The sequence below is a fragment of the Siniperca chuatsi genome, linkage group LG1, assembly GCF_020085105.1.
Source record: "Siniperca chuatsi isolate FFG_IHB_CAS linkage group LG1, ASM2008510v1, whole genome shotgun sequence".
Lineage (NCBI taxonomy): Eukaryota > Metazoa > Chordata > Actinopteri > Centrarchiformes > Sinipercidae > Siniperca > Siniperca chuatsi.
The window spans coordinates 4,596,270-4,615,679 of record NC_058042.1 but is presented as its reverse complement, the minus strand read 5'-3'; the positions used below and the strand labels follow the sequence as shown (position 1 = coordinate 4,615,679).

The window sequence follows — 19,410 nt, the reverse complement described above, 5'->3', positions numbered from 1 at the left end:
AATTTAACTGAATTTCAACTCAATTTACTTTAATTTCATTCGGAAAAGCCACTCAGTTCTGCTTTCCCTGGAGTCCTGGGTACATATATCAAAAACAAATAATATAAATAATGGCATTTTCAAGGTATTGCTGTGTTTTTGCATCGATCTGAATCCTCCCTCCACCACTCCCATCGACTGGGACGGAGAGCACACCAGTAGAGGATGGTGTCGTTTCATTTTAACACACAACGTTTTAGAAAAAGCCGTCTTTCAGTCAGTTTCAATGCAGCCAGTGTGCTTCCCTGTTATCCCTCTTGTTAGTTGATAAGATCTGATGTTTGATCAGATTTCAAATGAATTGAAATGTTATTGGACCCTGTCACAGCGGATGCTTCATGGATCACTAAAGCTGGTCTCCTAATAATAAGAAAATCCTGGATCCAAACGCCACCTGGGTCAACGTTGCTTTTCTTTGTAGAGTGTTTTCAGTGGAGATATTTTTTTTTATTTCGTTTTACTTTTATTTTTCAGTTTTCAACTTTTAGTCCTCTATATACTGTCTCCAATAACGGTGCAGATATAACAATAGATGTTCTGTAGAGAACGAGTGTTTTGTACACTTACTTACTGTCTAATATGGATAATGATTGAAATCTTTCACATTTAAATGTTCAGATGTGGAGAAAGGAAGGCTCTGCACCCTTAGGTCCAATGCAGGTATTTAAAAATCAAGCCAATAAATGCAAATAAACAAAAAAGAATATGTTGTTGGATTAGATTTAGTGCTTCAGTCATGTTTTTATTTTATGTGGTATTTTTAATAATAAACTCTCACACTGTTGCATCATCTGGCAGGCTGCAGATAATATTACAGTTATTACTGATATCAAATCCTCCTTACTTGTGTGCAAAGAAAACGTGTTTGAGTCCATTTGAGCGGGCCGTCCCTTAAAGTGTAAAGGTAAATAAATGAGTGTCCTTTAGCGCCACCGCGTGGCTGACCTTTGGTATTACACCACAGAGACTCGACACTGAACTGCCCCATAAGCACATACACATTTAAAAATAGCATAAAACGGGAGAAAACTGTACTGAGTTTGGTTATCAGCACGTTTGTAGATGTTTTTTATTAACATGTAATAAAATTAGGCCTGCTCATTATCCTGCCGTAAAATAATTTGACATATCAGGTTGGAAAACATTTGCTTGGTTCAATGTACACAATATATATATATATAATATTAAATTAGAAATATATTTGTGGACATTTTTCCGATGTAGGCCTATGTATTTAGTTAAAGTCTATTGCAGCCCACTGAATGGAGACAGTAGGTTATATTTGGGACATGCTGGAGGTTTCAGTCGGATTGTTTTGTGAGCGAACAGGAAGAAAATACACTTCCAGTTTAAAAGCCACAATCCAGCTTTCTGGGCAGCGTCTGTTTTAATGGGAACACACTGTGAGGACTGACGTGATCAGAGGCTGGCGACGTGCGATTAAAGCTGCTGATCAATTTGTCACGTATCGCACGTAGCGGACTGGAAATGACAGGAAGCCAACTATCAGGAAGCAAAACTTGACATGAGATCACCGCCTCCACCCAGTGTCTCCTCTTAACTAAGGAGGTGAAGCTTTGCTCTTGCATACACACACACACACACACACACACACACAGAGTGCGGTGTCGGTTTAGAGGTCGCTATGAAGCCGGTGGTCTTGCTGCTCCTCCTCCTCCAGGTGTCCGGATCTGCAGACAGCAGGTGCTTCTGTCAGGTGAGCGACCGCCACTCACCGTACAGGACACTCATAATGCAATAATAACTAACCTGATCTTCGTTTTCATTCAGCAAAGTCAGCATCCTGCTGTAATGTTGCTTTCTGCAGACATCCACCTGCTGGAGCGCCATATGTTGTGTTCAAATGTTAAATGAATTGTGGTAATGTAAATTATACACGTTTCACGCGTGCAGTAGGTGTAGGATGATTGCTGCTGTTGCAGCAGGAGCGATGATAATATAATACTCCTGTAATGCAAAACATCAGGAGAACGTTTTAATTAAACCCTGTTTGACTTAATGAGAGGTGAACATTAGAGGTGTCACATAAAGAGCCTGAGTCATTTTGTTTAATGTTGTCTAATTTAGCCTCACACTTCCACAAACCTTCCTCCATTATCATGTTCCTTAATGTAAAATCCTACTTTGAAAAGAAGCCGCAGCTGTCAGAGGAATGCAGGGGCGTTAAAAAGTACAATATTTCCCACTGAAATGTAGTGAGGTAGAAGTAAAGTACAGGCACCTCAGAATTGTACAGAACTTGAGTAAAAGCACTTAGTTACTTCCAATAATTCAGTTCACTACTAACGAAGAGGGAGTTAATTTACCTTACGCATATTCAGGTGCTACCAGGTGTCCAGCAGACAGCACTCAATGCACAGAAGATAATCATCGTTGTTTGTGTTGTTTCCATCGAACTCAGGTCACAGGTGACCTGGATGACTGCACTTGTGACGTGGAGACCATCGATGGCTTTAACAACAACCAGCTTTTCCCCAAACTTCAAACTCTCCTGGAGTCTGACTATTTCAGGTTCTACAAGGTAAGGTGAACCGATGGACACACACACACACACACACACACACACAGGTTAACTGGATTTGTGTTGGGGCTTGATCCTCCGCAGGTGAACCTGAATAAGCCGTGCCCGTTCTGGACGGCCAGCAGTCACTGTGGTCTGAGGGACTGCGCTGTGAAGCCCTGCTCTCCCGTGAGTTGCTCCTCTCATCTACCTGCTGTTAACAAACCAATCACCTGTGTTCACATCAGACTGACTGCAACTCTGTCTGCTCACAGAACGAGGTGCCGGAGGGGATCCGATCGTCCTCCCACAGCAAGGTGACCCAGCCAGGATCAGATTTTTGATTTTTTTACACAGCCCCCACCTGCAGCTAAATCCCCAAATGTTTAAACCATGAGCTGGGGGAACGTTTAGGATTTGGGGATCTGTAAAAGATTTTGGGAAATAACTAATTGTGGGTGCTACGACACATATGGAGACTGTAACAACAAATGCTGGGGTTGCTATGCAAACTTTACGGGTTGATAGGAGGAGGTAATGTAACAAAGTATAACTAATTCTGAGGAAGCTATAAGAACTTTAGGGATTAAGGGGCTTCATGAAAAAAATTAGGGGATTACAAACATAGATAGACATAACATAGATATTTTTTTATATAATTACATTTGAAGAAATAACAAATTGCAGAATTTACAGGCACTGTAGCAAAGTTTGGTATTACAGCAAATTACTCATTTGGGGGGGGGTGCTATAATAATTGCTATAGATAGATTTGGGGTCCTTTAACACATTGTTTGGATTGTCAAAAAAAAACAAAACACATTTTTAAGGCACTCTAACAGCTTTGGGGATTATAACAAGTAACAGTTTCTGAGAGTTGCATGTCAAAATGTGTGATTTGTGGGCACTGAAACAATGTTTTGGGACTGAAGAATTAGCTAATGCAGGGACACAACTTATTTTAGAATTGTAAAAAAAAAAGTACTTGGGACTCTTCAAAAGTGTTCGAAAGTTCATCAATGCTTTGCACGTAATAATAATCACCACATTTATACATTGCATCGTCAGTTTAGCCATATTCTCCCAAAGCGTGTAAAGAAACAGGAAACAGGGTCTTTCACTCTGTCTTAAACCACTCGGTGCAGCTTTCAGTTTGATTATTTTGCCTCAATTATTCTTAATAAGAGTAAATAACGATGTTACTCTTTAAACACATTACATTCATAAATTTTAATTCATTAGTGTGTGTATGTGTGTGTGTGTTTTCAGTATTCAGCAGAAGCAAACGAGCAGCTGGTTGAGTGCGATCAGGCGGAGCAACTTGGAGCCGTAGATGTCTCTTTAAGGTGAGCGCCGCCAGTGAAGATAGTATAAGATTACAGACAATACACACGTTAATACTTGCAAAGATACAGGGTCATATATAGTTCGTGCGTCATAGTATCACCACAGATGATGTCAAGTGTGTCACCTTTTTGAGCAATGTTGTGGTTGCAGCCGGAATCAGTTCTGACTCAGCTGTGAGAAGACAGCTGCGTCACAGCCAGTTTTACACCGACAGTTTGAACTCCCCGCGTGACCTCCGACCTCTGGACGCACGCAGTGAGGCTGACAGACTCGCTCTGTTTTCATTTCCAGTGACAAGACCAGAGAGGCGCTGCTCAACTGGAGCAAACACGACGACGAGGCAGAACGCTTCTGCGTGGTTGACGGTAATTTTAAATCAGTTGAGCAAATGATTGAAGGAACGAACGAACAAAAACAAACAGACTTTAATGTATTTTGATTACTGACACTTCGGTACACTTTGCCATATCCCAGATATAGAAGTATAGGTAAGAACAAATGGAAAAACTCTTGACACAGACCTGCTGATTGACAAATGGCATCCTCCATTCAATTCTATGTATTCCCAGAAGTAATCCTCCATTTTTGTTTTTTGGAAAGATAAAAAAACAGTTTAGGGAACACGATGGTAAAACTACACAATGTTTTAATAAACATAATGGAAAGACTTGAAAATATAAATGGTGAGAGAAGATAATTTTTTTTGGGCAATGTGATGGTAAACATGCATAATATTTTAGGGAACACAATGTTAATAATTCATATTTTTAGGGAACACAACTAAAATAATTTAATAAATTAATGAAAATAAATGGAGAGAATACATACATTTTTAGGGAATGTGAAGATTAAAACGCAGCTTATTTTAAGGAGCATGATGTTAAGAATCTATCATTTTTAGGAAAAGAAAAAGTAAAAAATGTTTTGCGAACATAATGTAAGGAATAGGGAACATGATGAAAACCTTGGTGGATTATTAGAACACCACACAGGTGTCTGCTAATGTGTAAGTCTTCAATTCTGAATAAAGCAGACTCCCCACCCTGCTGGTTCACACGCTCCACATATTCCTCCACCTTTTACTTTTTGTTTTGTTTTGGTTCGGATCAAACATGGCTGACAAAAAAGTTGTTGCTATAGTGACTTACGGCTGACTAAAGTGTTGCTGTTTCGCAGACGAGGAGTCACCAGACTCCCAGTATGTCGACCTGCTGCTGAACCCGGAGCGCTTCACGGGCTACAGAGGACCGGAGGCCTGGCAGATCTGGAACAGCATCTATGAGGAGAACTGCTTCAAGTAAACACTCGCAGTATAAAACGGTTACACAGTTCAAACAGGAAGTCACGCTAGTGGCTCTGTGAGGCTGTCGGGGCAACAATGCTTTGAGCTAATGTCAGCATGCTAACATGCCCAAATTCTGACCTGATGGTGGGGCTAGATGAAATGTCAGAGGTGTGAATGTCACCAAAGTTATTATTATTATTATTATTATTATTATTAATCCTGAGGGGAACATGAATGTCTGTACTAGATTTTATAGCAATCCATCCAATATTTGTCCAGATATTCCACCTTGGATCAAAGTGTTGGACTGACCAGCCGACCATCCCTAGAGCCACGGCGCCAGCGTGGCTAAAAAGCATGTAGATGCATGTAGATGTGGTCGAAAACACTGGTTACCTGACAACGTGACTCACCATAGTTAATGCTTTTGACAGGTCAGAAGAATTTCAAACCCTGTACACTACTGCGTAAACGTCTCGTCCAATCTGAGATATTCATAGTCGGAAACCGATGAGTGAAGCAGAGTCGGGTGTTTGCGTTTGTGCTAGTTCATCACTCTCTCCCTTGACTTCCCCCTCACAGACCATATACCGTCAAGCGACCGTTAATTCCCAACTTGTTCCACAGCAGCTCAGGAAGTGAAGGTAAGAGGTCTCTGCCGTTACATTGCAGCACGATTCACTTCACTTGGACTGTCAATATCTTCTGCGTGTCTGACAACAGCAATGTTGGGTTTATTTACAGCAAAGACCTTCTACAGCTGGCTGGAAGGTAAGCTGACTTGTCGCCCGAAGATGATTGACGGAGAGAAATGCTGCGTTTTTTTTTTTTTTTTTTTTTTTTTTTTGTCAACTCTCTCTGTTTGTGTCTCTCTCAGGTCAGTGTGTAGAGAAGAGAGCTTTCTACCGGCTCATCTCTGGCCTCCATTCCAGCATCAACATACACCTGAGCGCCAGATACCTCTTGGATGGTGAGACACTGCAACACTTTCACAAACCCTTCTTCTTTGTCTGGAATGAAGAATTTATTTTAGAAAACATCACCTCAGTTTTTCCTCCTGATTAATGAGGAAAAATATAAAGTCAGCAGCAAGACAGAGACGGGCTGATTGGATGTAGTTTGTAATGTAAATTCTTTAGAAATAACGGACTGATCTCAAATAATAGCTAAAAAAAATGGAAAACTAAATTTCCTGTGCTATATTGGCCTTTTTGGTAAATTCAGCATTAATAGACATTTCCTCAGCGTTAATTCCAACAGTGCAACAACATACAGTCATGCCATACTCGCCTGAGTTTGTCTTTTTAACAGAAATACTCCTGTTACTGACTGATTGATTGATTCTGATCAGGTCTGCTTTGCTGCTCTTTCTCAATGTTTAAGCTGCTCTTAATGAAATTCAATACGTTCTGTAAATTTTTCAGAATGAAATCCAAAAATTCCAGTGAAAATAAATGACTACGCCCTCCTGATCAAGTGGGAGGCTTTTATTATTAAATTGTAGCAGGAAACAGTAGTCATAGGAGAGCAGATCAGAAAACAGGGAGGCTTCTTGCTAAAACATAAAACACTCATATGAAGACATAAATACCGAAATTCTCTAATAAAGGCCTAAATAAAAGTTATCTTTATTTATTATTTATTTATACTGATCAGTCTGTCACCCTGTTTCCTTTTAAGCACAATACATATGCACTTGAAGGTTTCTGATACAGAAAATAGGTTTGGTATTAATGGAAGACTTTTATATATCATAAAACCTTTTGTAAAATTATTTCAAAATCTCCAATGAGACCTGTTAAAGAAATGGTTTAATGTTTTTCTGAGAGTTAGATACGAAGATCGATACCACTCTCGTATCTTTACAGCAAATATGTAGCTGGAGCCAGCAGCTGGTTAGCTTAGCTTAGCTTAGCATAAAGACTGGAAGCAGGGGGAAACAGCTAGCCTGGCTCTGTCCAAAGTGGAAAAACACATCATCAGTACCTCACTGGTTTAATCTATAAACCATCAGAAATGTTGTTACATGCTGAATCTATTTCTGGTGCTGTGAATGTGTGCAGCTTCGAGATAGTTTAAGAGGTGTTGGTAGATGTTTTTTGTTTTCAGACAGAGCCAGGCTAGCTGTTTCCCTCTGCTTCCAGTCTTTATGCTAAGCTACAGCTCCACACTTAACACACACACACACACACACACACACACACACACACACACACACGAGTCGAATTGATTTTCTAATCTCACTCTCAGAAAGTGAGCAAATAAACGTATTTCCCAAAGTGTTGAGCTGTTCTTTTAACAAAGTATGTTGCTTATTCAAAGGAATAGTTTGACATTTTGGGAAATACACTTATTAGCTTTCTTGGCTGGGACCAGTAACTTCCTGGAGTCTCTGCTGGTTGCCTGGTAACTGGTCCTTCCCAAGAACGCCTCATAAAACGGTGAATTGTCATTTTTACACAAACAAGATATGACGTTGTAATTAGTGAGCTTTAGAGTTGGCAGATTTTGTTACGTTTGGACAGAGCCAGGCTAGCTGTTTCCTACTGTTTCCAGTCTTTGTGCTAAGCTAAATTAGCAGGCTGCTGGCAGTAGCTTCATATTTAGCGTACAGATAGGAGAGTGGTATGAATCCCCTCATCTAACTCTCAGCAACAATATCAAACTTTTCCTTTAAGTAACTGTCCTGTCTTGATCCAGTACAAACAAAGTCTGTGTTGTTATTTACCCGTCTCTCTGTTAACCCCTTCTTTCCTTCAGACAGCTTGTTTCAGAGCAGGTGGGGTCACAACGTGTCAGAGTTCAGACAGCGTTTTGATTCGGAGCTGACGGCCGGCGAGGGGCCCAAGAGGCTCCGCAACCTTTACTTCCTGTACCTGATAGAGCTGCGAGCGCTGGCCAAAGCTCTGCCCTTCTTCCAGCAGCCGTCCTTCCAGCTGTACACCGGCAGACCAGAGGAGGACCGAAAGCACAAAGAGCTGCTGCTGCACATCCTGCAGCTGGCCAGGTCAGTGTGAGGCCTGATACTGACCCCAGAACAGGGTCAGGGTCTCAGTGGCTCTGGATTTAATATAGTCCCTTCTTATTCAATTTCCGTTTTCAGTCCATCCAATATTCATTGTGCTCTATAATGTTATTTTCCTGTAAATGTCAGTTTTGGAGTTTCTGTGTACAATTTTGTATAAGAGGAGGATAGGTTTATTTTTATGTTTATCTTTTAAAGAAAAAAAACTTTTTTAGCACATATAAAAGACAAACTAAAACCATTTCTGTATTTTATTCTTATTAGTTTTGCAAGAAAATAAGATTTCTCTGTTTTTATATGTTGTGTATATATTATATTTTACGTTATATTTTCAGTTTAACTGTTATTTCTCTCTCTTTTTGCAGTTGCTTTTCGTTTTAGTTATAGTTTCCTGTGAAATCTTTGCTTAATAGTTAATTTTATAAAGGTGCAAGTGGTGGCAGCAACCTATAGATTACGTCCAGTGACATTAGTCTCATTAGTGTAGTTTCTTGTGCTGCTGTCATATTTACTGTATAACCCGGCAATTTGTGGTGACCGTCCTACGCACTCTTCCAGATCTTTCCCTCTACACTTCGATGAGACGTCTCTGTTTGCTGGGGATGAAAAGGAAGCCGCCAAACTGAAGGTCAGCAGCCATTTAAAACTCTGTTGAACCTTATTTAAAGGGAATACTTTTCTGAATTTATCAAGCAAGGATTTTAGGCATGGACTGTTACTTTAAAGTCACATAACTGAAAATGAGACTCTTCTTGTGTGCGACTTTTTTTCACTAAACAAGAGAAAGAGAACTAACTAAAGGACGAGTTCACGCTCTAATTAAAATTCAGTCATTATCAACCTCTAAATCCACTTTGGTACTTACACTTATTTTAGCTTTTATCCTTATATCCACTTTGTACTTAATTTATCTGACCTGTATTATAGCGTATTATATTTTGATTTGCTCAGTACTTCTGTTCCTGTGTGCACTGACGTGACAGTGAGCTGCTGTAACGAAAGAGTTTCCCCTCGGGGATCAATAAAGTATTTCTGATTCAGTTGAAACTCCTCTTAAGTTTGTACTGAAACTAAAAACACAGTGCGTCCTTAACCTCCTCCCAAATACTGACTTTGATGCTTTCTCTTTATAGCATAAAATATCCACCAGATTTTTATTTTTATTTTAAAAAAGGCTCCGGTTTCAGAATTGATATCAATAAAGTGTTTTGGAGCCAATAATTCCAAACGTCTGATAGATTATTTTACTAACAACAATAATCAAGCAGTTGAGAGACATGTCTTCACCGCTCGGATCTGTAAAAGATTTGTTGAAGCATTTAGAGTGAGTTCACAGATTTTGTGCAAACTTTTATTCAAATATTGACTGAAGTTGCGGTGAATCATTAGAAGAATTTGAGTTTAGCTGCACTGTAACATGGACAGATGAATATTGATTAATAAAGGGGTGAAGGGACAAAATACACCAGGGTCTAGCCTCTTTTTCTTTTGTTATAAGCCAGTTTTAACACATTTCTTTGGCCATCAAAGTGACATGAGTGTGTTCTCTTCTGCTGTGTTAACGTCAGGAGGACATCAGACTGGCCTTCCTCAACATCTCCAGGATCATGGACTGTGTGGGCTGCTTCAAATGTCGACTGTGGGGGAAACTGCAGGCGAGTCAGGAGGCCTCAAGAACATTTTTACAACAGTTATATTAATGATGTTCAATTTGGGAAATAGTTTGATCTGTGGGTAAATGTTAAATGATGCAATCAAGCCATTATATGTATTGTATAGTCGAACTGCATTGTGATTTGCTGCCTTGTTTTGATCTCTGTCTCGTCAGACTCAGGGATTAGGAACATCCCTAAAGATTTTGTTTTCAGAGCGGCAGATTGAAGCTCTGCCCACGTCCAGCGTCCAGCGACCTCGTTTCCAGCTCAGCCGACAGGAGGTCGTCTCCCTGCTCAATGCCTTTGGAAGGTGAGAGAGTCTGTTGGCATCATGCGATCATTTGTAACCATCTGTAAAAAGTTAAAAACGTTTAAAGAAACTCAGCATCCAGTCTGCTCTGAGTTACAAAGCATACAAAGCGTTGCATTTGTTGCACATGCGATAGACTATATCCAGTCTGGAGCACTTTTACTACCTGAAAATGATTTGTAAATATTTCTCAGGTGAGTGTGTACTTTTAACATGTGGTTGGTTCATGCGTTAAGTTTTATGCCATAAGTGATGTTATGTCATTTTTTGAAATGGTACGGGCAGAAACCCTTCACGTATTTGCCCTTCAGGACACTTCTTCAGGCCAATGCTTGATCTTAGAGGAAGTTCAGACAAATTTCTATTAAAAGTAACGTTCGTTAGTCGCAGTGGATGTGGACTGTGTCGACTCCATCAGGCTAATTTACAAAAAAAAATGACCTGTTCCTTAACCGCACCTGAACCAAAATAATTTGATAATCAGTAACTGATTAGTAAAAAACTGACTCACGTGACTCAAAGTAACTCTAAGTGTTATTTTTAATATCTGACACAACGTTTTAAGGCTTGTCACTTTTCTGATGCTTTTATGATGTGACACTTTGTTGTTTGTGTATGATATCATATGAGAGTCTGATCTCATCTCTGATGCCTCGGCTGTGGAGGACATCCTGATGTTGTAATTGGGACTGGAGTTTAATCATTAATGTCATGACCTCCTCGACCGATTGTAGCCGCTCGTTATGCTTTCTTCGCCTTTGTCAAGTCTCACTTTGGCTTTATTGATCTCATCCTTAAGTTCTTGGAGTTTTCGTGTGTTTTGCTGTTAAAAATCTCTAATTTCCATGAAGATGGTCTTCAAATCGATATCCATTTCACCGTTTCGAAGGTTCCCGTTAGCCAGAAAGTTTAGCTGAAGAAGCATCGCGGCTAACGTTAAGAGTTTAATTTGGATTTTCTGTGGGTTCTTTTGCTTTTGAATTTGTCGTTCCTGTTTTTCATTATAGTCCAACTCTTTCTTTTCCCTTTTAGAACGACTTTCTATCGAGTTTTATCAGTTTGTTTTTTATCAATTATCAAAAAGGGCCTTTTAGTTCAGTTGCTCGGAGAGTATTTTTCCTAAGCTGCCATACTCGTAGATGCGTAGGCGGATGAATAGCCTGATCTCATCTCATGGGAAATCCATACTGCATATATATGAAAATAAAAGAGTTAATGGCAGTGAGGATATATTGGAGCCAAAATGACATTTCTGTTACTATTTTCTTTGTATAACACACTGTCTCTTCATGAAATGTCCCGCAGGATTTCTACAAGCATCAGAGAGCTGAAGAACTTCAGATCGCTGCTCGCAGAGGAGCGGTGACGACGTCGAGACGAGTCCGGCTTCACCCATCAACTCTTCTGCCTCAGTCCTGCTGAAATATCACGTCACAGACTACTATCAGAGTTTAGCATGAAGAAAGATCAGGGCCCTCTTCTTCAAACGTGGCTTAACTAATTCAGGCTAACATACTGTTAAACGGCTAAAATACTCCTGTTTATTCTCATCCTGCTAATTTGGTTCTTTGAAAGCAGTTTGAGGATCGATTTGCTGAACCTGGATGAAGTTACCTTGAATAAAAGTGCGCTCTTATTTTGAAATAAAAGTAAAACTGTTGAAACCATGATCAGCATTCATATGATTGGCTGTGTGCTGATCATGTGATTGCAGTTACATGAGGTAGGTGTGTTGAAATCCTCCCAGCATGCACTGGGGCGATAGCTTCATGGATATAAGTCTTATTTTATGTGTTCCTGCGTTGCTACGGGTGTCGTTTTTTCCCCTACGTTGAGCTCCACGATGTTTCCACACTGTTAAACAATGAGATGTTGGTCAGATGTGATGTTGGTGAGGTTCTCCCTGATGGACGTGCCACAGACTTTTAAGTGCTAATTATAAGCCTGACGTGAAAAATTCAAACCTTTCTAAAGTCTCTAAAAAAAGCAGCTTTAATTGTGTGAACAATTTCCAGCAAAGTGCGTTCTGCAGTTATTAAATTAATAAGTTTTAGTTTTCAAATGACAAATTCCCATTTTAATGTCAAATGAATTGCCGTATGCTCTGGCTCCGTCGGTCTTTTAACAGTCAGAATCTTTTATTTGAGTTTATGGCTTTTTGCTCAAAGCGTCTGAAACTACATTTGGTTTGGTTCTTTTTTGTTTACAAACTTTTATTTTGTTTTTTCATGTATACAAAATAGGTAACTCTTCATTATGAAAATTTAATTGTAATTACATCAAAAGATCATAGTGGTTTCCCAATAACCTGCATGTTCTCATTTAAAATCATAATTATTATATCAACACTCTTTCACATTATAAATCTAAGAAAGCAGCCATTTGTATTTGAAAATGACTTCATGTTTGGGGTTCACCCTAAAACGTTGTGTCATGACCCAGCTAACTTTCAATAAGCTGTACTTTTGCAGGTTTGTGCTTAAGGGCTTGTTGCTATGACAACAGTTCCAGTTTAATATTAAACCAGCTTTGAAGAACTTAAAAAAAATCCAGACTCATGTCAAATCATGAATTTTCTAATCTGGATAACTCGGTTATCCAAGAACGGCCCTCTCTAGAGCCGGTGTAGGGTTTGTCCGTTCTGGGCTACTGTAGAAACATGGCGGTGCAAGATGGCGGCCTCCGTGGAAGGGGACCCACTCCCTCTGTAGATATAAACGGCTTATTCTAAGGTAATAAAAACACAACGATTCTTATTTTCAGGCGATTATACACTAATGAAAACATACTTATAAATATTATATTCCATTTCTGCCAATAGCTCCTCCTAAATGTTACACACTGGACCTTTAAGTCATTTTTCTTAAATTAAAATGAGATTTGAAGTTTTGAGAAGTCACACTTCTGGTAATATTTCAACCTTCCTCCAGGTGCCTGTTATTACTAATGTGGCTTAAAGTATGTTGCTGAGTGAAACTGTAATAATCCCAGTTATGGGAGAGACTCAAGAGTGTAAGCGTCTCCAAATGTGATATATTTTTTTTTTTAGAGAATTCAGAGAAGGAACGAGAATTCAAACGTGCTTCTTTATATGAAAATGTGCTTTGACTAATTGAATAATTTCAGATAAGGTTCATGCATGAACTGACTGCAATCTGACACATTAAAGCAGCGGCCAGTTGCACTGTGTTGTTGCGATAACGCTGGCATCCTGAGGATGGCGCTGTTTGTAAAGCAAATTAATTTTTACTGATAAATGCAAAATGTACTGTGCTTTGGAAAGTCTTCATTTAATGTAAAGAACATGTGCAGTGTGTTAAGGTGAAGAACTGTGTGGGAATTTCATTTTCAGACTGATGATTTTCTTTACTACCAAGACCATGACCTATTGCTTAACCTCTGTGTGTGTGTGTGTGTGTGTGTGTGTGTGTGTGTGTGTTAACCCAGTTCTATCAGTGGGTCTGGGTTAATGGTGCCTTCAGGTACACCTCGAGAACTCAGTGTTTCGTGTTTAGCTCGTTGGTTGACATTTATTCAAGATTTAAAAAAAAACAAAAAACTTTTCATCACAAATAATACTGAAACTTGTTTGTGTGCTGGTGTTAAATTTTAGAAATCTGTCAGGACAGATGATGAAACATTTGTACATTACATTAATAAAAGTTTTGACACAGGTGTACCGGTGATGCACGCTGAATTTCTTATTGAATTTGTTGTTTGCTGATAACTGGCCAGTTTCCAGAAGTGACACATGTCACCAATGGGCTGTCTGATGAATCAAAGGTATATAATGAGGAAATGAAAGGAAAATAGAAAGGGTGGCATGGGGGCAAAATGCAAAGTGCGTTATATAAATGTGTTTAAGGACTGACAAAGAAAAAGTGAGGAGTTGCAAATGTAAAAGTAAAGGCATAAGATTAATTGGCTTGTAAGATACATTTATTTTAAAATATCAATTATCTTTTACAATTTCGATTATACTATGTTTGGTTTGGAGGTAAAGGAAGATTGTGGAGTTTAATTGTTTTTTTCAGTTTAAAATTACTTAATAGATAATATATTTATAGATAATAATTGATAGATTTATGTTTAACTATCCACTATTAACACATTTTTATGATACTTTGTTTGGAGGGAACGGGGGAAAGGCAGATTATGTACTTGTTTTTTACAAGCATTAGATACGTTGGCATGCAAAATGAATTTATTTATATCAACTATTAATACTATACTATGTTTGGAGGTAAAGGAACATTATAAAGTTACATTTTTACAGTTTACAAGCTAATTTATCTGACAGGTATAAGATAAATTGGTTTGTAAAATAAACTTATTTTTAAATATAAACTATTAATACAATTCTTAACTATTATGTGTTTGGAGGTGAAGGGAGATTATAACGTTATTTTGTTGTTTTTCCAATTTATAAGCCAATTTATCTTACAGGCATAAGATGAACTGGCTTGTAAAATAAATAAAATTTTGAATATCAACTTTTAATAATAATGTTACTAATACTGTTTTAATACTAAAACTAATTACTAATAATAAACTATACTATGCTTGGTTTGGAGGTAAAGCAACATTATAAAGGTGTTATTTTTGTTTGTTTTTTTTACAAATTACAAGCCAATTTATCTTACAGGCATAAAAACGAATTGGCTTGTAAAATAAACCTTTTTTTTAATATTTTAACTATTCAATATTTGTTTGCTTTTACAATTTACAAGCCAATTTATCTTACAAGCAAACGATGAATTTGCTTGTAAAATACATTTATGTTTAAATATCCGCTCTAATTTTAACTATACTGTAGATACTATGTACAGAGGTACAGTAAAGGGAGATTATAATGTTATTTTGTTGTTTTTCCAATTTATGAGCCAATTTATCTTACAGGCATAAGATGAACTGGCTTGTAAAATGAATAAATTTTGAATATCAACTTTTAATAATAATGTTAACTATACTATGCTTGGTTTGGAGGTAAAGCAACATTATAAAGTTTTATTTTTTACAAATTACAAGACAATTTATCTAACAGGCATAAAAACGAATTGGCTTATAAAATAAACCTATTTTTTATATTTAAACTATGTTTGTTTGCTTTTACAATTTACAAGCCAATTTATCTTACAAGCATAAGATGAATTTGCTTGTAAAATACATTTATGTTTAAATATCCGCTCTAATTTTAACTATGTACAGAGGTACAGTAAAGGGAGATTATAAAGTTAATGTTTTTTTTTTTTACAATTGATTTAAATGTTTCAACTCACTGTATTTTTTTTAATTTATGTATTCAGTTGACTCATCAGACTTGTTTCCAGTAGGCTCGTGCTCATGTGAGGGGGATGTTTTTCCAGGCTTCAGTGGCGGTTTTTCCGACAGTCCTGGAAGGCCGCACAGAGCCGCAGGCAGTGAAGGGTTAAACTGTGTAATAGGATGAATGGATATTGTGGTGAGCAGCATCTGATTACACACAGACGCCAGTAGGCATCGGAGGGGGAAAGACACCTATTATCTAACAGCCGAAACTGATTTTCATTCCCCAAACATACTTTTTTATTTTTCCATTTCACTCAGGAAATACAACTCTACTTTTGTTTTTGTTTTTTTTAACCGAGGAGAGCAGGAGAAACACTGAGGCGGCGGCGGCGGCGGCGGCGGCTTCAGGTCGGATCTTCGCATCGTACAACTTAAATGGCTGAGGGGGGCCGACGGGTGACTGCGGAGTAAATTTGCAAGATGTCGCAGTTTGTGGAGGCTTAAAAACAGGACTAACCGCTGTATAAATAAATATATATATATATATATATATATATATATATTTTTTAACGAAGATACACATCCGAGTGTTAATCCGTCCGTCTGAGAGAAGAGGCGGTCAGACAGAAGAAGAGCGGCTGCAGCTCCAGGAGGTTTCTGGTTTTGGTTTGTTCCTCCAGGTCGGAGCGAAACAGGTAAGAGACCTCACCTGTCTGCAGCCGGCACATGTTGACACTCTACGGGCTTGTAATCCTGTGTTTTATATATATATATTTATGTTTTACTGCGTGTGTAACGTACCAACTGAACTGTGTCTACTGACAGTTGGCATCTAAGCTAGCTTACACCTAGCTAGAATTAATTAGTTTAATTAGTTTTACAGATTCCTCTCATTTTATTTGATATGGCCATGTTGATAACACCTTTGTTAATTTTACCCTCTGTTTTTATGTAATATTACAACGTTACTGGCTCGAAAGGTAGCCCTCAATCTAATAATATCTAGAATATAAGTTATTGATTAGTTCATGTCGATGCAGTAACGGTTAAACCCAAGTTAGCTAGCGATAAAGACGCTGCTGCTAGCTTGTGTTGTTGCACTAGAGTGCCACTAACTTGCTGTCACACCTCGTTATCAAAATGCTCTAAAATGGACCTATTAATACTCTCATGAAGTATTTAAAACTTTACACAGGTCATAAACAGTTTAAGCTCACATTTTAAAGCTGCATTAAACGATCTTTGACCAGTAGGGGGCAGAAAAACAAAACAAAAACAGCCCCGAGATCCCGTTAGATGTTAGCCGACAGTATTTCCAAATCCAGCAGACACGTTGCAACTTTATCATCCCGTAAGCCTTTTTCACAGCGAACATATTGACTTTCCGTAGTAGGAAAAGCGCAAGTGTCAATAATACTAGTACCTGCGCCTAACGTTGGCTAGCTTTAAAGATGCTGCTGCTAGCTTCGGTTGCTGCTCCAGGCTGTTCAGAGCGCCATATTAACTTTCTGTCATCAAAATACGCCCAGAAATCGACTCATCAGTACTCACATAAAGTATACAAAATTTACAGGGGTAGTAATTCTCCTTTTCCAGGTTTTAACTTGTGTTTTTAAAGTGATTTTTGACATGCCGTTAGCTAACATTTAGCTTATCAAGCGGTTATGGCTAATATGTTGGCCGACAATAGGATGATATTGTCATCCCATTGTAGTTGTGTTTGTGTTCATCTGATTAATGTAAGTCCAATATTCACTGTCATTTTAGCTCTGTTTTGGTCTCCACCAACTCCTAAAAAAATATCTGACTCACTAAATGTATCCGTCTGCCGCGGGGTGCTGTGGAGGTAGCGTACAGTCAACTTGTTTGTTTCTTCACACGAGTCTACTGTATGAAAATAGAAAATTTGAATAGTCAGAGCAAAATTACAACAGTTTGAAACAAAATAAAAGAATAATACAGTTGTGTGGTGACAGATCCAAGAAGCCAAGAGGCTTATCATGTTTTATCATGTCAAGTTTTGAAATATACACATCACATTTCTGGAGCAAAAATAGGTGGGAACAACAATCATACGATCATCTGTGTAAGTTTATGAAAATGCAGGTGAAAGCTCATGACTGGTGGTGAAACAATAAGTAAAGACATCGTACAGTGTGTTTTTTTTTTTTTTTTTTTGAATGGCTGCAGATCGGAGGGGATAATTAGTTACCTTTCTCTATAACACAGTGTCGCGTGTAATGCAAGTTTAAGGTTTGAAGACACCAAAACGTACGTCGCTACAGAATAAGAATGTATTTTCCACTTTTCCTCATAAAAGTAATGGGAAATGTCGCTGATTGTGCCCTCAGAAATCCTACTGATGTGTCGTAATTTACCATTATTTGACATGTTTTTTGGGTTTTGCATAATTATGGGAACATAATTCCATGATGGTTAATTAAGAAAACAGACCTCAAACCTTAAAAATGAGTTAAAATGCTTTGTGGATGACAAGTATAATAACGTACATTTGCTTATCTATGGTATTAGGGGGGAAAAAGCAGCCAGACAGGGAATCTCACCTGTGCATCATTTAATTTATTTCAAAAGGGAGACTTTTTACACGTACTTCCATAAAGGACATAGTATTTTTTGAAATTATAATAAAGCATTTGTTCAACCAAAAGAACTCCTTCTGTTTACATTACTTTAAGGGTCATTGTAACTGAAAATAATAATAATTATAATAATAATAATAATAATAATAATTGTGTGATATTTTCTGTGACAGTTATCGTACCATGAAAGTCTCATACCGTTGCAGCCCTAGTGTTGAGTGGACACAGTCTCCACTAAATATTTTCTAACCACTAAAGGTTTCGTCACATGAGGTTAAATCCTACCAGCCGCTGGTCTGTTGGCTCATAGAAATCCATGTGGGGGAGTATAGTAGGATCCATGGAGGGGCGGGGCAGGCAGGTAGAAACTTTCCTTCAGCTTCAGGCTTCAAATCCTGCCAAGCAAGTGGAATTTCATGGAAACATGAAATATGTCAACGCTGAACGTTAACTCCCACCTAGTCTGTCAGCTCTCCTCTGGTTGGCCCGCTTGTCTGCTTGGGCTTTTTTTAAAATTAAAACTAAAGAAAGTGACACCAGAAGTCAAAAACTGAAGCGTCCTGGGACAGTAGGATTATTCTGTAACGTAGCTTTTTGTGCAGGCCTCATGGCAACCACCGCTTTGTGTTTTTCTGTTTTATTTTTTTTATCACATACAGTTTAAAAACCTCAGCTGATTGAAGTAAAAGCCTTTTTTAACAAAACGGGCTCCATGTCAGTTTTGTTCCCCATCAGAATTTTCTACTTTATGATAATCTGTTAGCCAACATTAGTATTAATTATTTCCCATAAGTTATGTAAGATTTCTACAGATACTGTTAGTCAAATGACGAAGCAGCAGGAGAAGCAGGTTCTAGGTTAATCTTTGGCAGTACTGCCTGCCAAGCCTGCCCCAGCCAGCGTCCTGGCTGCAGGCTGCAGAGCTTGGTGCAGAGCTAGGGGAGCTGGCGTGGTTGGGCGGTTCTGGCCCAGCATGGCCTCACTGATGTGGTTAGAGATGAGCTGGGAGAACAGCTGTGTGTGTGTGTGGGAACAAGGCTGAGTTGTCCTTTTTCTTTCAGTCTCTGGTCTGCTGTACTCCGCCTCTATGTGCTCTGCTTTCGTTTTGTTTTCTGTCCTCGCCTCGCCTCTACCATCACATGGTCTGTTGTCAGTTATACACAGAGCCTCGGGCTGCGGGCGGAGCGGCTGTCAGATGTTACAGGAGTGAGATCACCACATGAGTGGGAGTGTGAAATGTTGATTTTAATTGCTGAAGACCCGCCGTTACTTTTGATTCACAACTTAGAGATCCGGACGAGATCAAGTGTTGCATCTGGCTATTGACAGTCACGTAGGGAAGTGCTCTACTGAAAATATG

At 38.6% G+C, this 19,410-nt stretch overlaps 2 protein-coding genes across 4 annotated transcripts in view; both read left to right on the top strand.

Annotated features, from left to right (window-relative positions):
* The first annotated feature begins 1,616 nt into the window (after window positions 1–1,616).
* Window positions 1,617–13,861, top strand: ero1a (endoplasmic reticulum oxidoreductase 1 alpha). Its single transcript, XM_044217493.1, has 15 exons — window positions 1,617–1,756; window positions 2,462–2,581; window positions 2,666–2,749; window positions 2,836–2,877; window positions 3,830–3,906; window positions 4,199–4,272; window positions 5,084–5,204; window positions 5,775–5,836; window positions 5,937–5,963; window positions 6,070–6,162; window positions 7,953–8,199; window positions 8,776–8,845; window positions 9,786–9,872; window positions 10,046–10,182; window positions 11,488–13,861. Exons 1-15 carry the CDS (start codon window positions 1,685–1,687, stop codon window positions 11,546–11,548), a joined length of 1,374 nt encoding a protein of 457 aa, XP_044073428.1. The 5' UTR covers window positions 1,617–1,684; the 3' UTR covers window positions 11,549–13,861.
* Window positions 13,862–15,633: 1,772 nt separating this feature from the next.
* The window catches only part of pacsin3 (protein kinase C and casein kinase substrate in neurons 3), a 39,878-nt gene continuing 36,101 nt past the window's right edge, over window positions 15,634–19,410 (top strand). For 2 of the 3 annotated variants that reach the window (XM_044217776.1, XM_044217608.1), the window contains exon 1: window positions 15,636–16,145. The gene's annotated coding sequence lies outside the window, so the exon portion shown is untranslated. Of the gene's footprint in view, window positions 16,146–19,410 lie in introns of all 3 variants that reach the window. The other variant, XM_044217850.1, reaches the window with a different exon arrangement.